Consider the following 27,925-nt stretch of genomic DNA (forward strand, 5'->3'; position numbering starts at 1 on the left):
TCTGAAGAATTTATTTCTTACTTAAAACTGTTCTAGCTGCAAATAATTTAAATCTCATTGTAGGTGGCTACACAGCAGACCATCCTGTAATTAAAATATTTTGGAGAGTTGTAGAAAGCTTCACTGATGAAGAGAAACGCAAACTACTCAAATTTGTAACGAGTTGCTCTCGACCTCCTCTTCTGGGGTTTAAGGTATGCCTTCTGACTTCCTGGCAAGCTTTTAGAAATGCTGGAGATGTTGGTCCAAGTTTTTCTTGTCTCAGAATCTAAAATTTGAGACTAGTCGCCCATGATTATAGAAACAGCTTTAATGTTTGCATTTGCATGTATAATAAGTACAGTTTCAAAATACGTAATGAAATCTTCTGTTACTTTCTGTTTTAACTACGAAATTTGATAAGCCTGCAACTCACTGATTAGAGCACTTGCTGCATGTGGTGGAAGGTCCTTGCTGCCATTTCATATTGTTCAGTAACAGTGTTGCTACCACTTTCAAGCAACAGGTTGAGCTAAGCCTAGTGTCTTCTAAGTCAGACAAAAGACAATTTAGGATATAAGAGCAGTTATTAAATTTGATCCTCTTAAATTAACCATTTGAAGAAGGACATGTATTTTTTTTTCTTCTAATTCCCGTTTTTCTGCTTATAGCTCACAGCTCATTACCCTTAGCAGCAAAATATTTAGCTGCAGTCTCCAGATTGCTATATACAGGGAAGCTTAAGTATGAAATCTTCTGTACTGCTGATAAAACAAACGAGGGGCCAAGACAAGGTGGAGACATTTTGAAACTAAATTCTGGGGCTGTTCTACCCATGAATTTCAGTGGACTGCAAAATTTTGGCTAAGAACCAGCCATCTCATTGTTTCCTCTAAAATACGGGGACATTCAGTGCTGTGTGATGTTACCATGTGGATGGGCAACGTCCTCCATCTTCAGAATCTGTAATCTGTAGCTCAACTACACTCCTTCTATAGACTTCTAGGATTGGAACTGGCACTTTCAGTTGGTAATTGGTCTGACTGTTCCGTGTGTCAACTTCAGGATCAAATGAGTCATGTCTTAGACTCCCCAAAACATGCTAACCAGATCCCCTTTAACAGTAAAGAGTGTCCATAGATATGGAGACATTGGACATAGCTGTTGAATCACATGAATCCTGTCTCAGGTATTTGTCAATTGATTTATGTGATTCCTTTTTTAAAAGTTTGCAGGCTTTTCTCTTAAACCCCCCAAGTTCATGCAAATATCACTGTACAGTACTCTAGCAATGAATATGATTTTACAGGACAGCAGGAAGAGCAATTAGAAAAATCCGGGATGAGACCAAGATAGAACAGTGCACATCAGTTGTACGAGGAAGGGAGAATTAGGAAATAGTTGGGGAAACTAAATAAGCAGAAGTTCCCATTTGTTGTCATCCTGTTTAATTACAAGGGGAGAGGAAGAAATGCAGATGTAGATACCCAGCTTTGAGGTAGCCAGTGTGACGTTTGAAGAGATGGAGGAAGTGAATCAAAAGTCTAAAAATATTAAGACTGACAGTAACACACTCAAAAGAAGCTAAATGTGGAAAGCTGCAGTTTGTGTGTTCACTTGGGAGATGCGCCACAAACTGCCTGTAACGTACATGGCTACGAAAAAATGGAAGCACATTAGTCACCATATTTTCAGCATGAAAGCAGTAAGTTAAAAGATGGATTCACTGTACAAGGGACTTGCATGCTTAGCCACATGCAGCAGTGCTGGCAGAGAAGAGCAGCTGGAAGGGCGTTAGAGCCGCTCTGCTGGGCAGCTCTGAGCGGGACCTCGGCGGTGCCGCAGTGTGGCTGCAGCAGGACCTGTCAGCAGGGATTTACCTCCAAATCAGGGCATTGCCAGAAAGTGTCTGCCAGAAAAGGCAGTGGGTGACTGGTATTGTCATCAGCAGGAATGTCTTGGTAGCCCATGACAGTGCATTGTCTGGAGCTTTGAAGGTGCAGAGTGTGAAGCCACAGGAGTGCAGAGTATTACAAGCCAAGTAAGCATGAGAACGTGTTTATGTTGATGGGAGACATGAACACAAACCATCTTCAAAATTTGTTTGCACTTTTAGTGTATGTGCTGTATTTTTCTGAGAGAAACACAATTTCTAGTTCTCACACTGAATTTTTTTGTGTATGCTTTCTATTGTGGGACCAGCATGTTTTCTTCAAGTTAGTGCATGTTGATGACAGATTAGGAAATAACTTGATGGTCATACTTTATAGATAACATAGTCTAGCTTTGCATCATTTAAAAATTTTAAACTTTCATTGCCAGAATCAGGTTCAGAATAACATTTACTAAAGCTAATTAAAGTTTAATAAGTTTAATGAATGTGATTGTTACGGACAAAAAAAAATCATTAAAGTGTGGTTGAAAATTGTTAAGTTCCAATCAGGTCACATAATAAATTGATGATACTTCTCCCTTCCAAACTATTGCAGTTTCCCGCTGTACAGTATTTAATTATGCAACAAATGGTGCCCTTGGCATGACATTTCCATTTAGAACTCCATTTTCCCATTTTTAAAGCTAGAGGAGGGGAATTCAATTAGCATTTTGAAAGGAACACTAAAAATGCAACATTTTAGCTGTGAAATACTTTTAAGGCCTCCATTTGAACAATAATTTAGCTTAGAAATCTCATTGACCTTTTGCCTTTGGAGCTGGAATTTTTTTCCAGTTTCTAAAATCAGAACTTTTTTACCTCAGGCAGACATTTGATAAAATGAATACTGTCTTGCCAGCAAAAGCAGTGCTTTGGAGGTAACAAATACATATATTTTTCACTATACTACTTCTTGGAAGAAGATAAATGGGATATTATTAAAACAATAAAATAATACATACAAAATGTCTTTAAAGTGTGTTCTTCAGATCAGTAGTTAACGCATCAGAAGACTAATCAGGTTTTGATGAGTTTATATAATTACAGACCCACTATGCACACTGATACTATGTTTTTGTAGCATTGTAAATTTGTACCACAGACTGTATGAACAATAACAAGTCATGGTATTGTCCTTAGAATCACATAAATTGCTTTGTGTATTCCACATTAGTGGATCTTGTTGAAACAAGGCAGAGGGAGACACTACACAATTCAAGAGTGGTTTTGGTGCTATGAGGAATGAAAGAAATGCCATTTTGAGTATCATTGTGACAGATTTTCGTCTAGTGATTTACTTCACAGAAATGTGTGCCAGCTGCTGCAGGGTAGGTTTTGGCTTGTATACCTTTTTTTGATATATGGTTGTTTTTTGTTTTGGTTGCATCTTCCAGGAGTTATATCCTGCATTTTGCATTCACAATGGAGGATCTGATTTAGACAGGCTGCCTACTGCCAGTACCTGCATGAACTTGCTGAAGCTTCCCGAGTTTTATGATGAGAACCTGATGCGAAGCAAGCTCCTCTATGCCATTGAATGTGCTGCTGGATTTGAACTCAGCTGAGTCCAACCAATGCTTATTTGGATGATCTGCAGAGGAAAGAACCAGTGCCTACTCTATAAGCAGCACCCATAACCAAGCGGTTTTAAGGGAATTCTGTCTACATTTCTGCAGCTCTTGTGTCTTACCAAATGCCCTCAAATAGGTTTCATTTCTAAACACAATTTCTTAGTTAGCTTCCATTACTGAATATTGCATTGACACTGCTTTATGACTCAAAACAATGAATGCTGTGTGCAGCGTGGCTGATTTCTGTGTTTATGTGAAGAAAGAGCACATTTAAAGAACAGTGACATCTCAGTGAAATTAACCAAAGATGAAGCTTTGGCTTTTTGCTGTTCAAACATAAATAATTTTGCAAACCGGCAATAAAGTTGCGTACTGTGCGGTGCATTGGGATGTGACAGGGCTAATATCCTGTAATTAATCTTTTAGAAGGAAGGTGAGCAGATGTTTGCAGATATCCCAGAACTGAGAGGATGGAAATGCTCATTACTGACAACCTAAGAACTTACATTGCAGAGTTGTTTATAAATCATAGAGAGATGGGCAATCACCAGTCATATGAAGTTCAACCAGGGCAAGTGCTAGATTCTGCACCTAGAACAGGGCAGCCCTGGCTGTGTGGACAGACTGGGAATGACAGGCTGGAGAGCAGCCGTGGAAAGGGACCTGGCGGTGCTGGTTCATTTATGGCAAGTTGTGAACACAAGGCAGCAGTGCCCTGGCAGCCAGGAGGGCAAACCCTGTCCTGGGAGCTTCAGGCACAGCATCACCAGCTGCGAAAGGGAGGGATTGTCCCACTCTGCTCTGGGCTGGGGCAGCCTCACCTCGAGTGCTGAGGCAGTTTTGGGTGCCACGATCTAAGTAAGACTTGGAGCCTTTGGAGAGAATCCAGAGGAGGCCATGAGGGTGGTGAAGGGCCTGGAGGGGGAGCTGCGTGAGGAGTGGCTGAGGTCACTTGGTCTGTTCAGCCTGGAGGAGACTGAGGGGAGAACTCACTGCAGTTACAATTTGTGAGGGGGAGAGGAGGGGCAGGCACTGATCTCTTCTCTGTGGTGACCAGTGACAGAACCTGAGGAAATGGCATGGAACTGGATTGGGAAAGATTCAGGTTGGGTATCACAAAATGGTTTCTCACCCAGAGGGTGTCTGGGCTCTGAACAGGTTCCTCAAGGCAGTGGTCACAACCCCAGGTCTGCCAGAGTTCATGCGGCATTTGAACAATGCTCTCAGACACTTCTTGTAGCTCTCGGGGTCCTGTGCAGGACCAGGAGTAGGACTGGATGATCCTGATCAGCCCCTTCCAACTCAGCATAGTCCATGATTCTGTGATAGTTGTTGCAGAACTGATTTTGTTTCATACTATCTTCCCTCAAGATGGTAGGCACTGAGATAAAATGGGTGTAATATTTCATTTGTGCTTTCTGAAACACTTTGAAGAAAATGGATTTGCATTATTTTAAGTTCAACTTTTGCTGCATCATTATCACTTGGACACTGTTCTGAATGGATGTGACTTTCCGGGTTTTCTCTGTTCTGTCTTTTGTGCCTGTACAGGTTTGTTGATTGGTTGGTTGGTTTTAAATGAATCAATCCCCTATTGCATACACAGTACATACAGAAATCACCACTTTGGAAAAATATACATGTAATAATTATTAAAGTTATTTGAACCAAAGTTATCAGGCTTTATCTTTTATATTTGAAGCCTGTGGTGTTCACATTCCTTTTCCCTATCATTTCTTTCCATCTTAAATGCCATATCTATGCCGTAGACTAATAAAATTAACTTTTTTTTTGTGATTAAACAGTTTTTATATCCATTTCCCTGCAGTATTTCTGCTGAGAAAACTAAGTGGGAATATGCTGCTGAATATAATTTGATATCTGGGGGAGAAATTGCTCTTGTATGGAAGGAGCTGATCCTCTAGTAGTAGGCACATCATAGGGTTTCGTATGCAAACTGCAGTGAGTTTAAAAAAGGAATTATAGTTCAGACTGTAAGATTCATCATCAGTCCGTCCCTCTGAACTTTACTTTTATATTTTAAATCATCAAAAATTACAATCAAATTTGTATTCATCTCTTATGCAAAAAAATACTTTGCTGTTACTGGAAACTCTGCTGGATTTCCTATTTAATAAGCAGTAACCAGCAATATCCTTTTAAATGTGGGGAAACCGAGTGGTTTTAAGATGTTTACTAGAAACCATAAAAATGTATAATTTCTTAATTTGGGTAATAAATGAAGTGTTAAAATACTATTTGTAGTCTTGATGTACAGAAATAAAATGATTGGTTTTCTTTTTGGTTTTGCTTTAGGCTTTTTATTTATGTTAAATGTTACATACTCAACCTATCCTTTATCCCAAATTCTTTTCTTGTATATTTTTCTACATAAATTATGAAACTTGTAAAGAAGTGGAAAAAGAGATCAGTAATAGTGAAACTGCCTCCTGATTGCAAAACCTGAACACTTCTTTTAGATAGCATTATTTATTTTAGAACCTAATGCTTTAAATATTTTGAAATTATTTTTCAATTCCTTTATTTTCCTACATTGGGTAGTGTTGTATCTGTATTTTGTAAAATTAAATTAAATTTTTCTATTAAATATTTGTACTTTGAAGATTGTGTTGGAGTCATGCCAAGTACTGGTGACTGGTGACGTCCACTTTGTGCTTTTGAAAAGGAGCCAGTGCCCACTATTGCTGTCTGTGGCCAGGAATGCAGAGGGTGCCACAGGGAGGGTAGCTGGGGGAAGTGTGACTTGCACACAGCTGTAATTGCAGGAATCCCAGAGCTGCAGAACCTTCAGGAGAAGACTTGAGTTTGCTGACAGTACTCTGATGTTTTATTGCTTCGGTCTGCAGCACTTGGTGCTGTCTGTGTCTCCTGTACATGGAGTGTGACTCCCTGGCACAGGCAGGGCATCAGAGCAGTTGCAGCCCCGATTTCACTGTGCACAGGCTGGAGTTCTGTGCAGCTTCACCACCTTCAGAATCCAGGCTGTGGTGAGAGCAGAGCAGGGCTTTCCTTTGACAACCAGTGCTTCCAGCTCTGCCAGCTGTTTGCAGAGAGGCAGGATGAAGCACCAGCTCCTGCTTTTCAATGATCTATTGCTGGATATTTTAAGGAAGAGGAGATAAAGGTGTGAGAGGTAACAGTCATGCCCTGAGGAGCAGGGGGGTCAAAATGATCTCTTGTAGCACTTACATAGCGAGAATTGTTTCTATATGAAACTGGATTTTCTGGATTTTAAAGGAAGAGCGGATTGTCCCCCAGTGCTGATGCTCCCAGAGTTTAGGTAGTCAGAGACAGGAGCAATCTGCATGCAAGCAACCTGAAATATTACTGTAGATTTATCTTCAGAATTATAGCAGTAATAATTATGAGTTTGGGGTTGGTTTCTGTACAAGACAACCCGTCCTTAAAGTAAGTTTCTGTACTACAGTGTTTCTTCCTTCTAGTTCAGTACTTGCTTTTTGAAAAAGCAAGCATTTTCTGATTGGTTTTTGTTTTCAAGTAAGTTTGGGTTTGCAATTTTGTAACCTGTTCTACACACATTTTTGTCAAGGTCTGTATGATGGAAGAGTTCACAGATTTTTCATCTCTACAAAGTTCAAAGGCATTAAAAGTGGAATAAAGAAATAAAATTAGCACTTGGTCTCTTTATTTCAGTGAGAGTTTTTTCCAGATGGGGCTTCAGTCTTATTAGGAAGATTTAAAAAACTAAAGCACAGCTAAACCAAACCAGGAGTAATTGGCCTTGTCCTTAATCTCTGTTGTCTTCCATCATGGTCCTGAAAGCCAGATTTGTATAAATGTCACACAGCTAGGGAACATATATATATATATCTTTGAAAGAGGAAAGATTTTCTTCCAGTTTCATGCATAAACATTGAGCAGACAGAAGTTTGAATAAGGAGGATATCTTCAGGTATTTTTTGGGGAGGTGCTCCATAAAAATAATAAAAAATTAGCTTCCCGATGCTATTAGTGTCAATGGTGACTTTTTTTTTTTTTTTTTTTTTTTTTTTGCATCACTTGAGTAATATAGCACAAACATCCGCATATAGTCCTGTAACGGGGTTTGGAATTCAGAGAAAACACTTTGAGTGCAGTGAGTTCATACATTTCAGTTTCTTCCAAAAGCTATTAGTTAAATACCAATGAGAACAGCACATATTCTTACCACCACTGGAAAACAGTACAGCACAGAAAAAAAAGAAAAAAAAAAGAGGAATGTTTGTTGGACCTGTAATATTTGCTCATATATGTGAATCTGTGTTAATAATGGTTTGTGATGTAAATGCTTGTTAACTTTTTTTCCATGATGCTTTTGCCTGTCAATGGAGAGAAGAAATGAACATGGTCTGTAAAACTGATCAGGATATCTATATTTTTATTGACTTCTGCTTTTGTGAATAAAATAATTTGAGTTTTCTTGAAACTCTCCAGAAACACTCATTTTTTGCAGTAAATTGGGCATTCTCTTGTTAAAACCTGGAAGTACTGAGCAAGTTCTAAAAGAATCTAATATTAACTGCTTGTTGGTCTTGAAGTTATTACTGTTAGAACTGGCCACCCATGGCAGTGATGGAGTCACCATTCCCGAGGGATTTAAAATTCCTGGAGATGTATCACTGAGGGACTTGGTTCAGTGGTGGGATTGGCAGTGGTGGGTTAATGGCTGGACTCGCTCATCACTCAGGTCTTTTCCAACCTAAACATTCCCTGGTTCTGGTGCTTCAGGGTGGTTTGTACCTTCAGCTTTCAACCTGTGATTTCCCACTCTGCCAAGGCAGCCACAGCTCTCAGGTTTACCTTGGCTTCAGGGTGTCTTTCAAACAATGCACTTGCTCTGCTTTGTAAAAAACTTATTCAGAATCTTTGGAAAGAAAAACTCAATGGATAGAAGTCTGAGGAGCTGTAAGTCATAGTGAAGAATGCTACTCTGTCAGCAAACACAAAAATTCCTCGATCAGCTGCCTCTGGGATTCTAGCACTTGTGGGCCCCTTAGAAGGTGTCTGCTTCCCTTTGCTTATTTATTATTTTCTTTGGTAAATGCACTTTTAGTTCTACTTTAATATTTATGAAGTTAGTCTTGTGCATGTTTTATGTTTGAATGCTTAGAAATAGCAGCATATATCATCCAGCTTCTCCTCAGCCTCTCTTGCTGTGACACAGTCTCCAAGACCTTAATCATCTTTCTCTCTGCCTTGCTTGTTAGTGAACCTAGCAGCATCTTCAAAACACCTTTTGTGGACTTTGATGTGACTGGGGACTTGAGTTAAGTGACAGTAAATCTCTTCCTTGTCAGATTCCTGTAGTTGTTAATCAGTGGCACTTACAGGTAGGGTTGGATTTAAGATTTTGTGGCTTGGCTTTTTCAACTTCCAGTGCTGCTTTGACTTTCCAAGAATTTTGCAAATCTCTTATCAGTGAAAATAGCAGACTTGGTAAAAACTGAGCTCTGAATTATTTTCACAGTTTTTTATAGATAGGATGCTAAACATTGATAAAAAAAATAGGACTAATGTTAAATCACCTAATTGTATATTTGCTTCTGCCACCAAGAGTGTCAAACACCCAAGTGCAACCTCTTGTGCAAACTCCTGTATCTTGACTGTCTTCTGAAGGTTGAGTAGCCCAGAATTCAGCACAACAGTCAAACAGGAGAAACGTGGGAGTTCTGACTGACAAAAAATGGGACATAAAGGAAGGCACTGATGTTCTGCAGCTTGATTTCACACTGTCAAGGGAAGAGCTCTTGTTGTGTGATGGTTAAATCGTTGCTACATTTATTGGCAGAATAGTTACTCTCCAGTCTGGGACTAAGCTTCCCTGTCCACAGCTCTGCAGAATTATACATTCTGTTTGCAAAGTTGGTTCATGTATTTATAGGAGCAGTGTGCTCAAATTTCCTACTATATTTAATGTCATTCTTTTCTGCATTCCCAGGGCAGCTGTTTGTTCATTCTGTGTAACTTTTAACTGAAAAGTAGTTTTGCATTTTTTCTCTTTTATTCTTTGTTTATAGTTACACATAGTTCTTGACTGCTGAAGAAAGAAACAGGCATTCACCAGATGGTGTTATTTCAGATCCTCCTGCTACTGCTGTTTGCCCAAATGTTAGACCCAGGAAAAGTGTCTCTCCTCAATTGCTACGTAGTTTTGCTGTATGTTGTCAAACAAACCTTCTGAAGGAATTACTTCCTTCTAGCCCTCATCTTAAGAATAATTATTTTCATTACAGCTCTGTTTTTCTTTTTTTCCCTCTTCACTTTGAGGCAAACAGCAGCAGAGCTCAAAGTTCTGCAGAGCTATTTGAGGTATAATTATCTGGTAGATCTATCTGGCTATTGATGAAAAATTACATAGATTTAATGAATATTTGGCATTGTCACACGGACAAAAAAGCATATCCCTGATCCCGTTAATGAACATAAATGCTGATCAAGCTATCCTTGCAAAGAATAAGCACTTGGCTTAAGCTGTGAGATCATGTGACTGCCCCAATAGTTCCTGGGTTGTTGCGGGCAGACCCCAAATAATCAGCAGAATACATATGATATTTCAGGAGGAATTGGCAAAAACATTAACTATGCTGAAGTGGTTTAACCACTTTCAAAAGCATCCACTTAGCTCAGGCTTTTGTGCACAAAGAGGAACCCAGATAAACTTGCAGCCTCTAGATTACCTAAGACACACTGTACTGATTAAAACTGAGGTTGTGCTCGGCAGGAAAACACTGGAGAATGCAAGTGAAAATGGGTTATTTTGTGCTTTCAATGCTTCTCCTGAAAGTTTTAAACTAGGTGTACTGCCCATATTTCAAGTCTAATTGTTTCTGCTAAGCTATCTGCAAAAAGTTAATGCTTATATTTAATTAAGTGGCACTTTCCAGAATCACTTTGCCAGCAGCACTATAATTAGATGATGTGAGAACAGTGTTTGATACATATGCTCATATTCTTTGTTAACACCAAAAATAGAATCTGTAAATCTGTAAATAGAAAAAGTGGGTGCATTAAGCAGCAGGGCAGAGCAGCAGGCTGGGAAGGCTACAGCCATTACCACCTCAGGAGGACTAATATTAATGTGTCTCTAACGCAGCATTTTAAAGCATTTCTTGTGTTCTGATAAGCTTTATATAATTGACCTCCATAAATCATAAAAGATGGTTTAAAAAAAAGAATCTGGGAACTATGTGAATTACTAATAACTCCTGGAATGCTGCCACATTATTTCCATCATTAGGTTATAGCTACCAGTTAGGCCTGAATTGATGTCCTGTTACTTCAGGTACCTGTGAGGTGGCTGTCGAGGCACTTGGGGAGAAAAGGCAGCCCTGGAACAGAGCGCTGGCAGGAAGGTCCTTCTTTACTAAAACATCTCCAAAGAGGGTGGAATGAACTGTGTCCTGCAGGTGCCTCTCTGCCTCTCTCTTCACAGTCAATAGCCTCAAACTGGATGCTTGAGACAGCTGAAGTGACCAGACCTTTCCATCACGTTCCCAGAGGAGAGTTGAAAGTTCTGAAACAATTAAGATTTTTTGATAGCAGCATCTGTTCTGACTCAATGACTCAGCACTTGGATATCAGCCTGGATCTCTGATACCAGCTTTAAGAGACCCACCGGACCTTCTTTTGTTATTGGAATGTTGAGGCTCTGCCAGCAACATCAGATTTAATGCCCCTTAACACAGTACTCCAGGCTTCTGCTGCAAGCAGCAAGCCATAAAAACATAGGACATTTTGACTTCGACTTCATACTTTTGCAAATACCTACCTTTGAAGGTTTTCTGAATCTAAAAGCTTTTCAGTTTTATTAGTCCTATAAATAGATCTAATTTAAAATGTTAATGAGACAGTTATGTAATCCTCTCGGATTTCAGTAAAACTTTTGATACTGTCTCTCCCAGAATCCTTCTGGACAAAATGTGCAGCACACAGCTGGATAAACATATCATGGGATGGGTGAGCAATTGGCTCACGGGTCAGCACAAAGGGTTACAGTGGATGGGGTTACACCAGCCTGGTATCCTGTCACTAGTGGGGTTTCACAGGGCCCCAGCCTCAGCCCTGTGCTCTGCTCCTCCTAAGTGACTGGGGGCAGGACTGGAAGGGATACTAAGTAAGTTTGCCAAGGACACTAAATTGGGAGGAGTTGCGGACTCCCTTGAGGTTCGAAAAGAGGCCCTGCAGAGACCCCGACAAATCAGAGGGCTGGGCAATCACCAACCATAAGAAGTTCAACCAGGACAAGTGCTGGATTCTGCACTGGACAGGGCAATCCTGGATGTAGGTGCTTCAGTATCCCCTGCAGTACCTCTTCTGGTGGGCTTTGCCATGTGCTATTTTAATTGCAATCACCTGTCTTTCCCTGGAACAGAGAACAGAAAATTAAATATCATGCACAATGCGAGCAAACTTCTAAAGAGTAAATAATTCTTGTTATTGTTCAATGTTAGAGATAATCTGAGCTATCAAAGATCGTAAGTTAAAACAAAAAAGAGGTGCCCTAATAAATGATATTTGTAATTGGTGGTTCTGTAAACTGCTTGTTCTGGAAAGTCTTGGGAAATATCTACATGTCTTCTTCAAAACCAAGCAGAAGCCAATTAAAATATGTTTTGGATTTTTTTAAAATTAATTACACATTCTTTTGTTTTCATCTGTAACTTTGTTAGGAAACATTTATTTAAATTCTCAGTGTTTTGCTGTAGAAAATGCCAAAGTGCCCTGCCCTCAGCTGTGAGCAGGCACTTTACCTTCTCATGCCTTCCTTTCTCCAGATGCAAAATTGGTCTCTAAGCCTTCCCAGATATTATTCCTATATCTGGAGGACGCTAAAGGAGGGCTATGCTGTCTAGAGTCAGAACAGTGCTAGCAAATCTCTGGGCAGATTAATGTAATGAAAACAATTGTGATTAAATTTTGATTAAATTGTGATTAAACAAGCATTGGTCCTGGTTGCATTGATGCAGGCAGTGTTTTGATTCCAACCCTCTAGTTCCATATGGAATCATGCTTCTCTCCCATGTTCTGTTTGCTTGGATGAACAGAAGGTTTTATGGTTGGCATCCATCATACCTTAACTGTAAATATAAAATCTGCTCTTTAAATTATTAAAGCAAAGAAACTGCCTCATGCAACTTCTGTCTTGTTTACTGCAACTCAGGTTTTAGGACTCTTCATACTTTTTTCCTCCCCTATAATCGGTTATGAAAGGTTGGGGAAAACCCTTTATTTCCATATTGAGAAATGTTTAAAGGATTAAATCAAAATTTTCTATAGTCTTCTCCCACACCACAGAGTACTGACCTGCCTTTGCCTTTGCCAGGTTAGGAATCCTCTGAGGTCTGAACCTCACCCATTAGGAAGAGCCAGTCTAGCCTACTAATCCCTTGGGTTCTTTCTTTGCAAGTGGATCAAAAACTTGGACTTCACAGCTACTTGCTGATGAGAAACTAATAATGGAGTGAGGTGTCTCTTTGCTCCAGTTTTGAAGAATTGTTTCCACAACTCAGCATCAATAATCAACAATATTTCTTTTGAAGCTTGCATTTCCCCAAAGCACCAAGCCTATACTCTAGGGTTGTCCTACTACTTGTCCTGCTGATTTGTTTTAAGTTCTTCTCTGCCTTATTCCAAGCTGGCTTTTGTCTTTTTGAACTGAGCCCACTCCCACACAAACACTTCCTAAATAATGGGTAGCCTTTTAATTGACTTTATTTGGGAAGCATACATTTTAGGCATGGAAACTCTCTAAATTCACTTTTTTGATCTATAAATTAATGCCCCCGCATTTTAAATAAGGGGCAAGAAATATAATTTTACAGCAATTTAAAGCATAAAGTCCACATTTTAAAAATATAATAATAACTTTGCTGCCCTATGTTTTGTTCTCAGCCTTGGCACTTAGAAAACCACATACTTGAATAAAATACATTCACCCAGCACAGGGTTCTGTCCAGGTGCTACATGCAGGGAGAGGAATGTGACCTCAAAGGAATTGTGTGCCAGAGTTACAAGTTTTGAGACCACGAATTAAACACACAAGGGGGGAAATAATTTTGTCATCTCACCTCTAGCAGCCAAGCTATTCAAGGAGCGTTTCTTAAAACTATTAGTTGACTTTTCAGCTTTTCCTACGGGAACACACCCAGGCATCACTTTTTCCATTTCCCCTCACAGAATCCCAGAAAGGGTCAGGGAAGGGAGCACAGTGGGTTATCTGGTCTGTCCATCACAATTCATTAACTCACCTCTTTTCAGCAAAGAGGTGATTGATGTACTGCAGTTATTGAAATTAGAATATGACCAATGGGTCACCTGGTCCAACCTCCCTGCTCAAGCAGGGTCATCCCAGAGCACACGGCGCAGGATTTTGTCCAGACGGTTCTGGAATATCTCCAGAGGGCCACTCCACAGCTTCTGTGGGCAATCTGTTCCAGTGCACGGTCAGCTGCACAGTAATGAAGTTCTTCCTCATGTTCATGTGGAAATCTCTGGACATCAGTTTCTGCCCATTGCCTCATCTCCTGTTGCTGGGCACCGCTGGGAAGAGCCCGGCCCATCCTCTTGGCACCCCCAGATTTTGGGAGAAAAGACACAAAAGGAGAAGATATTTTGTCATCTCACTTCTAGCAGTCAAACTCACCTATTCAAAGAATGCTTCTCAACATTAGTATTTTTCTTTTTCCTTCTTCTTTCGTCTCATCTGCACACTTGGGCATCGCTTCACAAAATCACATTGTCAATTAGGTTGGAAAAAAACCTCTAATAGTCTAACTTATGACTGAACACCATCATGCCCACTACACAGCCTGTGATTCTGTGGAGCAGGGAGGAAGGTCCCTATTTTGGAACGCGTGAGGGCACAAACGCACAATGACCCCGCACCGACCGCGGCCCTCCCCTCAGGGCCCTCCCCTCAGGGCCCTCCCCTCAGGGCCCCTCCCCTCAGGGCCCCTCCCCTCAGGGCCCCTCCCCTCAGGGCCCTCCCCTCAGGGCCCTCCCCTCAGGGCCCCTCCCCTCAGGGCCCCTCCCCTCAGGGCCCCTCCCCTCAGGGCCCTCCCCTCCGGGGCCCTCCCCTCCGGGCCCCTCCCCTCCGGGCCCCTCCCCTAAGGGCCCTTCCCCTCAGGGAGCCCCGCCCCTACATAAGCCCCTCCCGCTCCCCGCCCCCCCTCCCCGGCGCAGCGCCTCCGGCCGCCGCCAAGGGGCGCTCTCCGCTCACACGGGACACCCGGCGGGGCCCTTCGAGAAACTTCCGGAAGCGGCGGGGCGGAAGTGACGGCGCGCGCTGGTGGCGCTTCCTGTTTGCGGCCGCTGCCGTTTGTCCCGGCGGGAGCGGCGGGAGCGGCGGGAGCGGACGGGCGGGAGCGGCGGCCACGCTGAGGAGCCACCGGCGGGTGAGTGCAGGGCAGACGTGTTCGTGCCCGGCCGGCCGCGGCCGTGCGGGAGGCAGGGACAGCAGGGAGCGGGCGCTTGGCCGGGCCGCGGTCCTCGGCAGCGGCGTCCCTGGCACCGGGGCCTCGCGGCGCAGGCCGCGCAGTGCTGGAACGGCCGCGCCTGCCCTGGGGGCTCTGCCTGGCCTCGGCGGAGCTCCGGCAGGGAGCGGCTGCCCAGGGCTCCCCCGGGACTCGGAGCGGGACAAATGCCGGGACGTTCAGTCCCAGCTCGCACTCCCCCTGTTCGCCGCAAGACAGAAAAAAAAAATAAATCCGCATTTCCATTCCTTGTTCACAGTGATGCCGGTTTCCAGAAGGTGAGGGCGAACCTCGGTTCGTTAAACAGGCCTTGTCCTTAAAGCGCTTTTCGTTGCAGGGTGCTGCCTTGGCGGGTTGTGAGCGTTATTGTGTCCTCCTTTATTCCGTTCTCTACAATTCCCAGGAAGGAGATTGTAATGAGATGCGGGCCGGACTCTTCTACTGTGCCTGCAGTGAGAGGAACGGAGGAAATGGCCTTAAAATGAGATAGGGGAGATTCAGATTAGATGATGTAGAAAATACCTCGCGTTTAGGGTGGAATAGGCACTGGAATAGGTCGCCGAGGGAGGTGGTGGAGTCACCATCCTTGGAGGTGTTTAAGGAGCGCCTGTTCGTGGCGTTGGGTGTTGTGGTTTAGGGACACAGTGGCGATGTAGGGGGGGGTGGTTGGGCTGGATGATCTCAGAGGCTTTTTCCACCCCTGATGATCCTAAGCCAAACGCATTGTTTTTCTCCCCCGCTGGAAGCAGGTTGTTACGTTCTGCTCAGTGTTTATTTCTCGGGGCCGGGGCAGGAGGGAAGTTTGTTGTGGGTGAGGTCGACAGAGGTCGGGTTTTTTGAACTCGCTGTTGCCAGGTTCCGAGTCGAGTTGAAAATTGACACTGCTAGGTAAGGAACACTGTTTGTCATCAGTATTTACTCTATTTCAGAGGGGACGGGTGGGCTGGGTTTACGACCCGCATTCCTGTTTGCACCAGCACTTTGTGTTGTGCTGCTATCGGAGCTTTCTTTGGCTGCTGGAAACTTGTGCTGTAGTCTTCAACCATGCTAACAAAGGTGTTAGAAATGATTCAAAATACTGAACAAATCTGTTTTAAAATGTGATAGCAATAAACTGCTGTTTATTTAGATACAGTGACAGGAAAGCTGCATTTATAACAGCACTCACGTGAGAATGGTAAAGCTTGTGATGTTGCGTAGTCAGTGATCAAACCCAAGAGGTTTTAGGGTTTAAATTGTCAAGAAGTGATAAGAACAAGGTGTTGACACAAAGGGAACAACTGGGATGAAGCAAGGCTCTTCCTCTCCAGTCCTGCAGCAGAGGTTGCAGTCACTGCTGCCTGCTGACCTTAATTTTTGTTTACTCTTTGGAGATCCTTGTACTCCAGTTAGGGATTTTATGTTCAGCTGGTGATCAAGAGCCTGGTAGTTAAAATACCACTTAGGTTGATGGATTATGTTGTCAAAGAAGATTTGTTTGGACCAATGAGTAAATGTATTTACAGATCTTGTCTCTGTGATTACTTTTTTTTTTAATTGCAAACAACCAAAAATTTAATTATTGCACAGCACTTGTCTAACTTTGTATACTTCCCTTGGCTCTTGTAATGATTTCTCAGAGGAGAATAAGAGTGTGCTGAAAATGGATGTTAAATTAGTGTTAAATTTTCTTAATCTCTGTTAGAGGAGAAATTTAAATGACTACTTTTATTGGCAGCACTGTTTAGACTAATAATGTCTCCATCTGTAAACTGCAGAGTTCTCCTTGTTCTCCACCATACTTGTCTTTTTAGTACTTGTGCTTTCAAACTACAGCAGGTTTTCACCCAAACAGCTTCTCTCTCTCTGGTATTTTCTGTCCTTCCCAGATCGATGCAGCTGGCTAACTTATCTTGGCTGCCTTTCTTGGGAAGAAGGCATGCAGGGCTTTAGTTTTGTGTGACACTCAAGTTTTAGTTAGAGAGCTAATGTGCTTTGCTGCTGAGATAAATACATTTCTTTACCGACTGTATTCTTTGTTTTATCCATTAGAGGTTTTGGAACGTACGTGGGGAGAGGGAGCAACTTAGGTTAAATCATCATCTTAAGTAGGATGTAGGAGTTCCTAGCAGTCCACGGGCTGTCCTGAGGAAATCAACACCGGGTTTTTGGTTTGTTACACATCCGTGCCGAGCTCTTTGGCGCAGTGAGGAGTGTGAGCTGAGGTTGCGCGGGACGAGGGCGGTGATTGCGCTCTGCCCCGTCCAGCGGCCCCGCGGCTGTGGCCTGCAATGGACGGAAATGTCAGCGCGGCTTGAGCGCCGGGGCCGCGCTTTGCCGCCGGCTGTGCGGGAGCTGCGGCTCGGCCGAGCCTTGGCTGCGCTTCCACCGGCACGTCTGCGGCTTCTTCGCCGTGGAGTGATGCTTTGAAGGGAATTCGTTGCTGTAATTTTCGGTTTAGCTGCGTGAGGTTTATGTTTAAGCACTGTGCTCCTTAAGTAGGAAGTGCTCCATTTCTCTAATAGCATTTGTAAAGGACCTCTCAGTTGTGTCCTGGGAACATTTTCTGTCGACGATTTCTCTTTGTCTTATTCAGGTTACTTAGGTTTGTCAAAAACTTGTTGGATCTTGCATATGACGATTGTTTCTTTCACAATTAAAAAAACCCAAAAAACAGTCATTGAGGGCATTAGTAGGTTTAAATTATATTTTCTTTTGAATAAAATACATTTGAATGGATGTTGCATTTTCCCTTACTTTAGACTTAATGAAATAATTCTGCATTATTCATTTAGCTGCTAGGGAAGAGATAATTCATGCATATGCATTTCACTCCTACAGTTACTAGTTGTAAGTTTTATGTTTTCGATTTGTTCTGAATACAGAAATCCTACTGATATTAGTGCAGACTCAGTACTTGTCAAGGATATTAAAGGCCTTATAATTAAGTGTGAAGCCATTCATAGCTACATTGCATCCAGTTTTTAAATTTTTTTTATTAGATTTTTTTCTGGCTTAAAATTTAGTCTGAATCTGTGATAGCCTGTCAACACTTTGAAAAAGAACTTGCTCTTTGCTTTAATGAAGCTGCCTTTTTTTTTTCTTTTTTTTGGCTTAAATAAAGTTATCATGACTCCAAAAACACTTCAGGGGAAATGTGTAGAGACTTGAAACTATTTTCTTTTCCCTAAAGGATCATCTGATTATGATTATTTTTCCTAAAACTTTCTGGGCTTTATCGGCTGAGGCTTTTACTGTTTTCAATTGCTTAATCATACACAGATCATATATTTTTTAAAATAAGATATGAATTCTACTTCATATAAAATAGCCTTTTATGGTTAGTTTTAGGAGAGTGACAGTGTTCCAGATATTTGTGACACAATTCCAAATTTGGACACCTGAGTTGTCATGTTTTGGAAAAATGCTCCTTTGCTTTAAGGAAAGATCATAAATAAGTCCCCCTTTATCAGAGATCAGATGGATAAGCAGGAGAGTCTCAGCCAAGGGAGTGAGGGTGGCCTGTTGACTGATCAACATCCTTTCCTGTTTTTTGTTAGCCAGTTTACATTTCTTTCACAGATGAAGATTTTGTATTTCTTCTATTTCCATTTTTGGTTGGTTCACTCTTTTTAAAAGGTTTCTTTCTTGTTGCCCACAACAGGCTTTCCATGTGCCAGGCAGCAATACAGACCAAGTCCTGTAATTTGTGCCAGAGTTGTGTCTTGGTGCCCTTGGGGAGGAGAAGAGTGGACAGGTTTCTTTGTAACTTCCTGCCTTAAGGGGGAAGGGTGTCCTGTACAGGTGTCTCTTGTTGGCTATGGTGGAGTTTTGTTGTTCTGGCTTTTCTACAATGCAACATGAGCTGCAAGGTAAAGCAGTCAGTCCAGCTGCCTTCTCCCTGTATGAACTGGTATAATAATAACTGTATCCAAATCCACTCTGCTGTCTGACATACAAGCAGGATGTTCGCTGTAAACATGAGATTAAACTAAGCTTTTTGGAATGTTCGTTTTATTAAATTCATCTCCTGGGGATGCCAAAGGAGTATTAAAATAATGAGCATAAACATGGCTATTTAAGTACATTTTATTAATTTTAATTATATGTTAAATTGACATTTTTCCATGAAACAATAAATTTCAGGAGCCTGTGAAGTTAGAGTGTGGCAGCTTTTCTAGGCTTGGGTAAGTAAAAGCTAAAAGTATTGAAGTTGTTAATATGCTTTAGTCTGCACAGCACTGTGCATGTATAAGCGGGAGGAAAAATTGGTGCTGGTACCTTGTTTAATTGTGTTTGTCAGGTTTATTAAACACAAAACTTACACAGGTTTTCTTGCTCTGTGTTCTTGCACTCATAAGTAACTTTATTTGTTCCTTAGCAGTCCTACTATTAGAAACATTTTCTGGTAAACTGTGGGAGTTTGTGTTAGCACAGTGGATTTTTGTGAGTTCAGTCAAAGTGAACTGGGTTTCAGAGCACGGTATTTGTTCCTGCAGAGCTGCCAGCAGGATGCAGTCCTTTAGGGAAGTCCATGGAAAGCAGGCAGGTGCTAGGAGCTGTGTGGCTGTGGGATTTGCAGAGGATGTTGATGACTGCCTGCTCTGTGAACTGCATGAATCAGGAGTTTGGAACTCCATCCCACTCTCCAGGTGTCTGTTGTAGTCTAAGCTCAAGCTCTTCTGGCTCTTCTTAGGGGACTCTCTGTGCTGCCTGTTGCTTCATGGCCAGAAATAGATAACTTTTTCTGACTAAGCTGACTGCAAAGGTCGCATGCCCCTTGCTGTCTGAATTCCCTCCTGGCTGCTCTAAAGAATGTCTTGTTTGGATGCTTTCCTCCATTCCGTATTTAGTTGGGGTGCTGCTTTGTCATCCCTGCTGGTTGGTTGTCTGATTACTTGCTTTTCTCTGTTATCTGATCTTACAGAAGTTTAGAGCTGTCTACATATCTGTCTTCTGTGATGCTTCTCTTGGTTTTTGTGTAGCTGAGGACTGTGCTGTAAAGAGAGTTCATGAGCCAGGTTTTGGGTAATTCAGGCCGAGTGCTGGGCTGAGCTGTGTGAGCAGGGCCTGAGCCTGGTCATGTGGCCCTGTCACCTGCCTTGAGTCACTAGTTCAGGGCCCCTGCTCCATAAGCCAGAACAAAGCTGACTTCTCCTGTGATGATTGAGAAATCTATAAACTGTGGAAGCATTTGGTTCATATAAACATTTGCCTGTTTGATTTTCATGCCCCAAAGAAGGAGTTGGAGTAGCTGATAGCATGCTGTAAACATTGTGCAGTTCCCAGCTCAAGGAACTGCAGATTTTTCGAGCAAACAGGAAGGCCATGAAGCGTCTCCTTTCAGCTGTTTTTTTTTTTTTTTTTTCTTCTGAAATTTTGAAGATTTTATTTTGAAGATTTTCTGTGGATGGAGGCTGGAAATCAGTGCCTAATGAGCCTTGCTTGTATATATGGAGACAAATTGTTTGACAGATAGGGCTTTTTTGAGAAGATTTTTGTCATGTCATTTTGGTTAGGACATTTGAGTGGTTTCTCACAGGGAGGTATATGGTTTGCATCTTTGAAGCATCTAGGCATTTTCACCATGCACATTCCTACTAGCCTTGAAAGTACTGAATTATTTTTTATAAATTGGCCATCTTCTGTTTTCTAAGTCAATCATTGTCCAGATTCTGCTTTATTATAAGCTGATAGTGTGATAGTAGCTATTTTTTTGAATATTTTAAATAATTCTGTCCTGGAAAGACTGCATATAGAGGTCTTTTCTATTTTGTGAATATTGTTGGATTTTTTAGGGGTGTGTGTGGTGTTTATTTGGTCAGTCTTACTGGCTGTTGAGGGGCTAAATATTAGCTGACTTTTTTTTTTTTCTTAAGATGGACAAAGCTGCAGATGAATATTTTTTTTGGTAAGTATTTTAAAAACCTTTTTTTACGTGCAAAAAAGTTCCGATGATAACTGAAGCTTCAGCAGTACAGTTTATGCTTTATGATAACTAGAAATAACAGTGTATCAGAGGTGAATTCTTGCTGTCACTTGACTTTGGTAACACTTTGATTAGGAGAAGGAGAATATTAAGGGTTTGGTTTTTTTAGAAAGTTCCTGGCTTGTTTTAATTCCAGACTTTATAGTAGTGGCAAGTAAAAACTGAGCAATAACATTCACTAAAGACAGAATATGCAATCCCTAGACATTCCTTTGAAACAAATATTTTCTCTATCTTGAAGCAGCTGCTCTTTAGGATCACAGTCATCTGTTAAGAGGTGGTCATGTTGCTTCAGCTTTGCTTTTTAGTCCCAACTTCAGGCTTCTGTTATCTAGGATGTGTAGAGTTTGTATTGAGTATGAACTTAACAGCTCTGCTGCACTGCTTTTAAACAAGCAGGAAAGTTTAAAAAAATACTTTGTTGAAGTCAGTATGAGTACTTGTGTGCACAAAGTTCTCTAGGAAAAGATGTGATTTATTTTCTACATCTAAATTGCTTTTATTACATACTTTTTAGAGTTAGAAGCTTGAGTTCTAAATTTTCCCTCTAAGTTAGGTATCAGAATTGAGAGGAGAGCTAATGAAAGTCTTGTATGTAAGAAAAGAAGAATATGGAAAGAACACTTAGTGTTATGGCATATGCTCCTGGCCTGTGGCTTCTTGCTGTTTGCTTACTAGTTTTAGGCTGGTATCTCTTGTTAGGAGGGACTCTAACCTCTAGCCTTAAGCTTGACTCATGCTGCATTCCCCCCTTCCGATTTCCTTTTGTAAACTGTAGGTTCCATATATTCTATTGCTCATAAGGGTAGCTGTGGGATTTGATAACATGCTTAACCCATACTGACTTTGCTCCTCACCTCTGTGTTCAGAGTTGTTCTACTTGTTGTGTGGGAAACAGCAAAACCAGAGAGGCCTGTTGATAGCAAATATCCTGGGATATTTTTGGTAATCTGTATGTTTACATATTGAATCTTGCCATTAGTATATTATTATTGGCATTCTTAATTTTAATGCATGTCTCCCAACTTCCTTTGGTGTTGGTCAGAGTATTAACTATACCCTTATGTTTGGGTTTTTTTTAATGTGGAGATTTCTTCAATGGGCAAAGGGCTATTTACTTGTTACACTTTAATTTTGTGTTTGTGGGATTGTATGGTTAAGTAGATTGCTAAAACCACCCAATTGTAAACATGTGGGTCCTCTAGTACGTTTGCTTCTGTAAGTAGCTTGGAGAAGGAAGGAAGTATGGCAGGGTATCTCTTAAACTGGTTTTGCCATTTGAGGAAATGTTTGTGTAACCATAATCCATAATTAAAGTTAATTAAACTTCAACCTGCAGCAGGAACATATTTTGAAGATGTACCAATTTATTTTAAAAGGAAGTATTTTTTTGGTGTTCATATCCCAGGATGTTGAAAGATGCATGTAAAATAAATAAGTACAGTAAATCAATTTCAGAATATTTCACTAGGCTACATCTTACTTAGTTCTTTCAGAATTTATGGGAAAGAAAAGGAAACAGACTTTGCCTGGGCTAAAGTGAAAAACACTGAATGATTTGAGGGGGGAAAGGCTATTTCAATGAATTTTTGTTCTTGATGCACGAGATAAGAAAAAGTGACTAATATATTGCTGTATTGTTACGTTCTGAGTGTGTTTGGGTGACTTTCTCTGCAGCAAGTTGATAACTACTGGAAAAGGTCACTGTTTCTTTGTTCATTAAACTTGAAACAAGCCAGCAGTGGTAGGATGGAAAGGGTTTTGGAAGTTTTGCCAAAATGGAGACTTTTTATAGTGGTGGAGAGAAAGGCAGCATTGCATGAAGACACAAATTATTCTTGAAACTTTTTAGAAAGGTTCTTTCATCTTATTGGTCATTTATTTGGCGTAATAGTGTAACTGTTCTTGTAATTATTCTCTTTTGTTGACAAGAAACTGTCAGTATTTAAATTGCTTTTTTAACTTCTCAGGACTCTTGTGATAGCTATTCTTTTATACTAGCAAACACTGGGTGCCTCTACACTTGAGTTGGTTGGTTGCCTTGCAGTTGGAGCAATCTTGCCTGGTTTTGTGCTTCTCTTGGTAGACGTAAAGGAGGCAAATGTTATTCAGTAGCTTTGGCAACTTGAACATCTTTTGTCAAAGTCTGAGTACAAGAAAGGCTTATTGGACTCAATAAGGCTGAGTTTTAAGTTTCCAGGACCTGCACATAAATTGCTTTTCTGAAGGGAGCATCTCAGTGGAAGTAATTTTCTGAAGAACATACGTGAAAGATGGGTCCCTTTGTTTATGCCCATATGTTCTTAAGACATGACAGGTGTCATAGATAACAGGTGAACTTTTGAATTCAGATTTATTAATATCTACATCAAAACTGTGCTTCAGATACCCCTAAAATACTGATTAAATTTAGCTGATCAGTCTGATTTGTTTCAGGTACTATATATCTATGTGTTTGCGTACTGTGCTTCAGTGGGGATTAAATAACATAAAAATGTGAATTAAAATAATTATTTGATCTCTTGACCTAAAGTGAAGCAGTTTTATTTTTGGGGTTTGGAACATTGGAACTTAGTCTTTCTTCGGTCAGGTTTGGTACAAGGCAATACCAGGCTCCTACCTGACTTTTATGAAGAAGCAGTACTTGACAAGCTTCATTTACAAGTTGTTGTTGTTGTTGTTACAGGACTTGAAAGACTCGGCTGTTGTTACCAAGACAATTCCTGAAACATGGTGGATTACTATGAAGTTCTGGGAGTGCAGAAGCATGCCTCAGCAGAGGATATCAAAAAAGCGTGAGTGTCACTGGTATAGATGCTGCACAGTTTAAGGGACAGATATAATTACATGGTTTTTGGATTCACACTTTGTTGTCTTCTCGTGTTCTTTTGCAAATTCCTGTACATGCTACTTTATCAGCTCAAATGTTTGAACTGTGATCTTGGATGATTGCAAAACATACCAACCTCAGTGCAAGCTTAACATTGCCCTTCTAATTAAGAAGTTATGAACACTTTGCCTAAAATGTTTCTTTTGAGGATAGAAGTTGTGTGCAGGTGTGGCTGTCAAAGAAGGCATTGATGTTAGGATGTCAGGGGTAGTGTATTCCTGGAGCTTAATCACCTCAACACACCAGATCCTTCTTGATGCTTCCTTTGGTTGGTTGGTTGTAGTACTGAATAATTACAGGGCTCTAAGGAGAAGCCCACAGCAGAGATATTTTGGAATGTGTTGCTTAGGTCTCACAGATGTTGATCATCGGAAAGGCACAGGAATAATTTCAGAATAAGTAAAGAACCCCAAACCTCCTTCCTAATTTAAAACATATCTGAGTAGGTGGTTCTTTGTGTACCTGCAGATTCTGTTGATCCCAACATCTAGATACATGATACGAAAGAACCAGGAATTTCTTACTTCAATCCCTGACAACCTGTGTAGCCTGACAGCATTGTGTTTATCTGTATAGCATATTCCATTGTTTCAGAGTAAAATATCCTTTGTTTTCCTTCCACTCAGGTACCGTAAATTGGCACTAAAATGGCACCCTGATAAAAATCCAGACAACAAAGATGAGGCGGAACAGCAGTTTAAGCAAGTAGCTGAGGCCTATGAGGTCTTGTCAGATGGTAGGTATTTTAAAAGGGCTCTTGAACTGCTTGTCTCTGTTCTGGGGATCAGACTCAAAATGTTGATCTGTGGTGCTTTGAAGGGATATTTTAATTTTGCTTCACCATCGAACTTGACTACTTCTTTTTTCAAAAGAAAGGAAAGAGGAAGAAACTTGCAGACCGGACAGAAAAAGCAGAGATTTTTGAAACAAAAATTTCAGGATCTCCCTAGATACATAACCAAATACTGGAAACTGAAATTCACTGTTTGCCAGAAATTTCTTTAGAGACTTCTGTGAGTCTTAATGGGCGAGGCCAGTGTTACCATCAGTATAGGGGTATTGTGTTTATCCTCTAAAGCCAGGCTAGACCAACTCTGATGTATTCACTCTTAGGCCTACAGCTGCTAGATTTTTTAATAGTAAACGAGTCCTGACAAAGCCCAAGCACACTGTAAACCTTGCTGAAAATTTGGATTGCATTTGAGCAAATTCTGTAGATTCAGTCAACTGTGATACTAAAGATAGTGTTTATTCTGAATTGTTCTGAAAGAGGTGTTTAGCTTGACCCATTTAGTGCAGGAATGCAGTTTACAGTTCACCCATGTCTTTTTGCTTGAAGAGTATCATTAACTTCTGCCAATGTTCTGACAAAAGCAGCCTGAATCATAACAAAGTGATTTAAGCTACTTTGATTATTTTCCTCTATAATTGACTGCAGCTGTCTGTGTGCTATTTCTGAAGTGTCCTTGATTTCACCTGAGACAGTGAGCATGGGAAAGCTATATTTAAAGTGCTAGCAGCATCTAGATTACCTTTCAGAGTTCAGCCTGATTTAGTGAGCTGCAGTCTTGTACACTGTGTTTCTTTGCTTGGTTTTGGTACTTAATTGACAAGGGAGAAAAAGAACTTAATTTATCATTAGTTCATTGTATACTTGTCTTTTAGAGTACTTGATCCTTCTTAAGCTGATTTTTTTGAGTGGAATAAAAATAGGATAGTGGTCTGGTTGTTATACAGATCTTTAAGTTCTTTGGGAACAGTACACTGCTAGAATTTTTGAACATCTTCTAAAAGTACTGCCAGTTTTTGGATCTAGGCCAAGTCCTAAGTTACTGGTGTCTTAACAATCATTTGTGCAGCAGGGATACCAGAATCCTGAGCCCAGTGGTTGAGAGGCAGTCAAATGTTCTGCAAACTTAATGAAATTTTCTGACACCATTACAGGCTTGAATTATGACAGATTTTTGGCAGAAGAATAGTTTTGTAAGGGATTACATAAGCAAAGAATACAGAAATTGGGTGATCATTGAACATACCTCCCCTGTGGGAAACCATGTGGTTTCAAGAATGGAACATTTTTAAGATGAATTTTGGTCTTTGTGAGCCTTCAGGGCATCCTTGTTGTTTCCTGCCCGTGACAGTTTATCTACCTTCCTGCTTTCTTCTTCATAATTTGATGGGTAGGTTAACCCCCTTTCTTTAAAAACTGCTTTCTAGAAAAGCAGTACAAATAATGTATCAAGCTTTGGGGATTTGTCTGTTTGTGAACCTATTGCAAGCTCCTATTATTTGAGATGATAACCATTTTATAAAATTTTTATTCCTGTTAGTCAGAAGTATTTTGCTTTCCAGCATCTGTTTGAGGTAACTGCATGTTCTTTGAGTGATGCTTTTTAAAATTTAAAAACATCTTTCACGGAAGAGATTCCACTGGGAAAAGCATGATAATATTAAGAGACTAAAATCAAATGCCCTGTTTGGTTTTTGACTGGTACTTCTACACCAGTGCAAGCAAAGTGAGTGACTGTCTGCCTCTTCAAGGTCTTCATGTTCCTTTCCAGTACCAAAGTGCCATCTGATCCTGTGCAGTAATGTAGAGTTCATTTTTCTCTCCTTTCTCATGGATACTGTAAAACTGGTCTGCAGTGAAATTAATAGTCATCCCATGCCTTCTAAAATAATAGAGAACAAGCAGTTTGAGTCCCATCTTTCCATGGCATTTTGGAACATCACTTCATTCTCCATTATTAAGCTAGCAGAAGTGGTTATAATTGATTTTAGGGGTTTTGCAGTCACTCATATAAACACTGGTCTTCCGTTCTCATAACTCTCCCACAGTGGGCTCAGTCTTGTGCAATAAAAGGAAGAGAGGCAATGGTCAAGTTTTGCAAGTGGGACAGAAGGAAGGGAATGCTTGAGCACTGGAACAGTTCTCCAGAGAGCCTGTTGAATCTTCTCTTAGAAATTGATTTGATCACAGCTTTATTCAGGCAAGATGTGACCAACTTCACATTTAGACTTATGTGGAGGAGCAGGTTGAAGTCCCGAGGTCCTTCACAGTCTGAAAGCTTTTCATGGTAGCTGTCCAAAGAAGAAGACTGCCATATTCTTCTTAAAGGCAAACTTCATGTGAGGTTTGTCCTTAAATCAACTTTTTCTCATACATCAGGACCAGACCTTCTACAGCCTTATGACAGTTAATTTGAAATTCAGTAACTGTTCTTTCTGGACTAAACTGCTTTGGCAGTCCTTGTTAAAGAGCTTCAGCAGTTATATGCCACAACTTCCTTGAATAAACTAGCTTTGAGAAGATGCTTAACTGAGAATACCAATTAAATGCTACTTTTTTCACAAAATCAACAATCCTGTTTACTGACATGATGTACAATTTCTCCTTGTAGCTAAAAAACGTGACATCTATGACAGATATGGAAAAGAAGGCCTAATAAATGGAGGTGGAGGTATGTTGACAAACAAGTTCTTTGTGTTCTGTATTTTCTGTAGCTTTGTTTTCAGGACAGGAATCAGGAAATGCTTGTACTAAGGCCTAAAATTCAGTCTTTTGAAAATCGAGATTACAATTGTTTACAGTTTTTCTAGTTATTATAAAAGGTATTACTGTTATCTGAAAACAGAGAAATTATTATAAAAAGTAATGAAGTAATGTGTGTACTTAAGTTGTGTGAAAGAGAGATTTTGGAAATTGTTGATATGTTTAGATGATTCAAGTACCCTATAGGCCTGAACTTATGTTTAACTTTAAAATTTAACTTTTTTATTGGCAGGTGGAAATAATCTTGATAATCCATTCGATTTTGGATTTACATTCCGCAACCCAGATGATGTCTTCAGGGAGTTTTTTGGTGGAAGGGACCCCTTTTCATTTGACTTCTTTGGTGAGTGATCCCCTGGTTTTAGTTATGTGTACCTAAAGTGTAGCTAAAACTTCACTCTTAGAAAGCAAAGCTAATGTAGTTGTATTAAAAATAGTCATGAAAATGAGGCAAACAACTGGTATTTTGTATTATATTTGAAATGTTGTTTCATACCTGTTTCTTGGTTAATTTCAATGTACAGAACAGATATGACTTG

General features: G+C 40.6%; 2 protein-coding genes across 6 annotated transcripts in view; both read left to right on the forward strand.

The window, feature by feature from the left end:
- UBE3C (ubiquitin protein ligase E3C) overlaps nt 1–3,723 on the forward strand; it is a 68,070-nt gene extending 64,347 nt beyond the window's left edge. The window contains exons 22-23 of the mRNA XM_062506510.1: nt 64–194; nt 3,307–3,723. Coding sequence (XP_062362494.1) covers nt 64–194; nt 3,307–3,477 — 302 coding nt within the window. The 3' untranslated portion in view covers nt 3,478–3,723. The remainder of the gene's footprint in view (nt 1–63; nt 195–3,306) is intronic.
- Nucleotides 3,724–14,809: 11,086 nt separating this feature from the next.
- The window catches only part of DNAJB6 (DnaJ heat shock protein family (Hsp40) member B6), a 72,675-nt gene continuing 59,559 nt past the window's right edge, over nt 14,810–27,925 (forward strand). For all 5 annotated transcript variants that reach the window (XM_062506481.1, XM_062506471.1, XM_062506489.1 and 2 more), the window contains exons 1-5: nt 14,810–14,897; nt 23,630–23,738; nt 24,460–24,569; nt 27,235–27,294; nt 27,619–27,729. In XM_062506481.1, coding sequence (XP_062362465.1) covers nt 23,674–23,738; nt 24,460–24,569; nt 27,235–27,294; nt 27,619–27,729 — 346 coding nt within the window. In that variant the 5' untranslated portion in view covers nt 14,810–14,897; nt 23,630–23,673. The remainder of the gene's footprint in view (nt 14,898–23,629; nt 23,739–24,459; nt 24,570–27,234; nt 27,295–27,618; nt 27,730–27,925) is intronic.

This window comes from Cinclus cinclus, chromosome 1 (genome assembly GCF_963662255.1).
Source record: "Cinclus cinclus chromosome 1, bCinCin1.1, whole genome shotgun sequence".
Taxonomy (NCBI): Eukaryota; Metazoa; Chordata; class Aves; order Passeriformes; family Cinclidae; genus Cinclus; species Cinclus cinclus.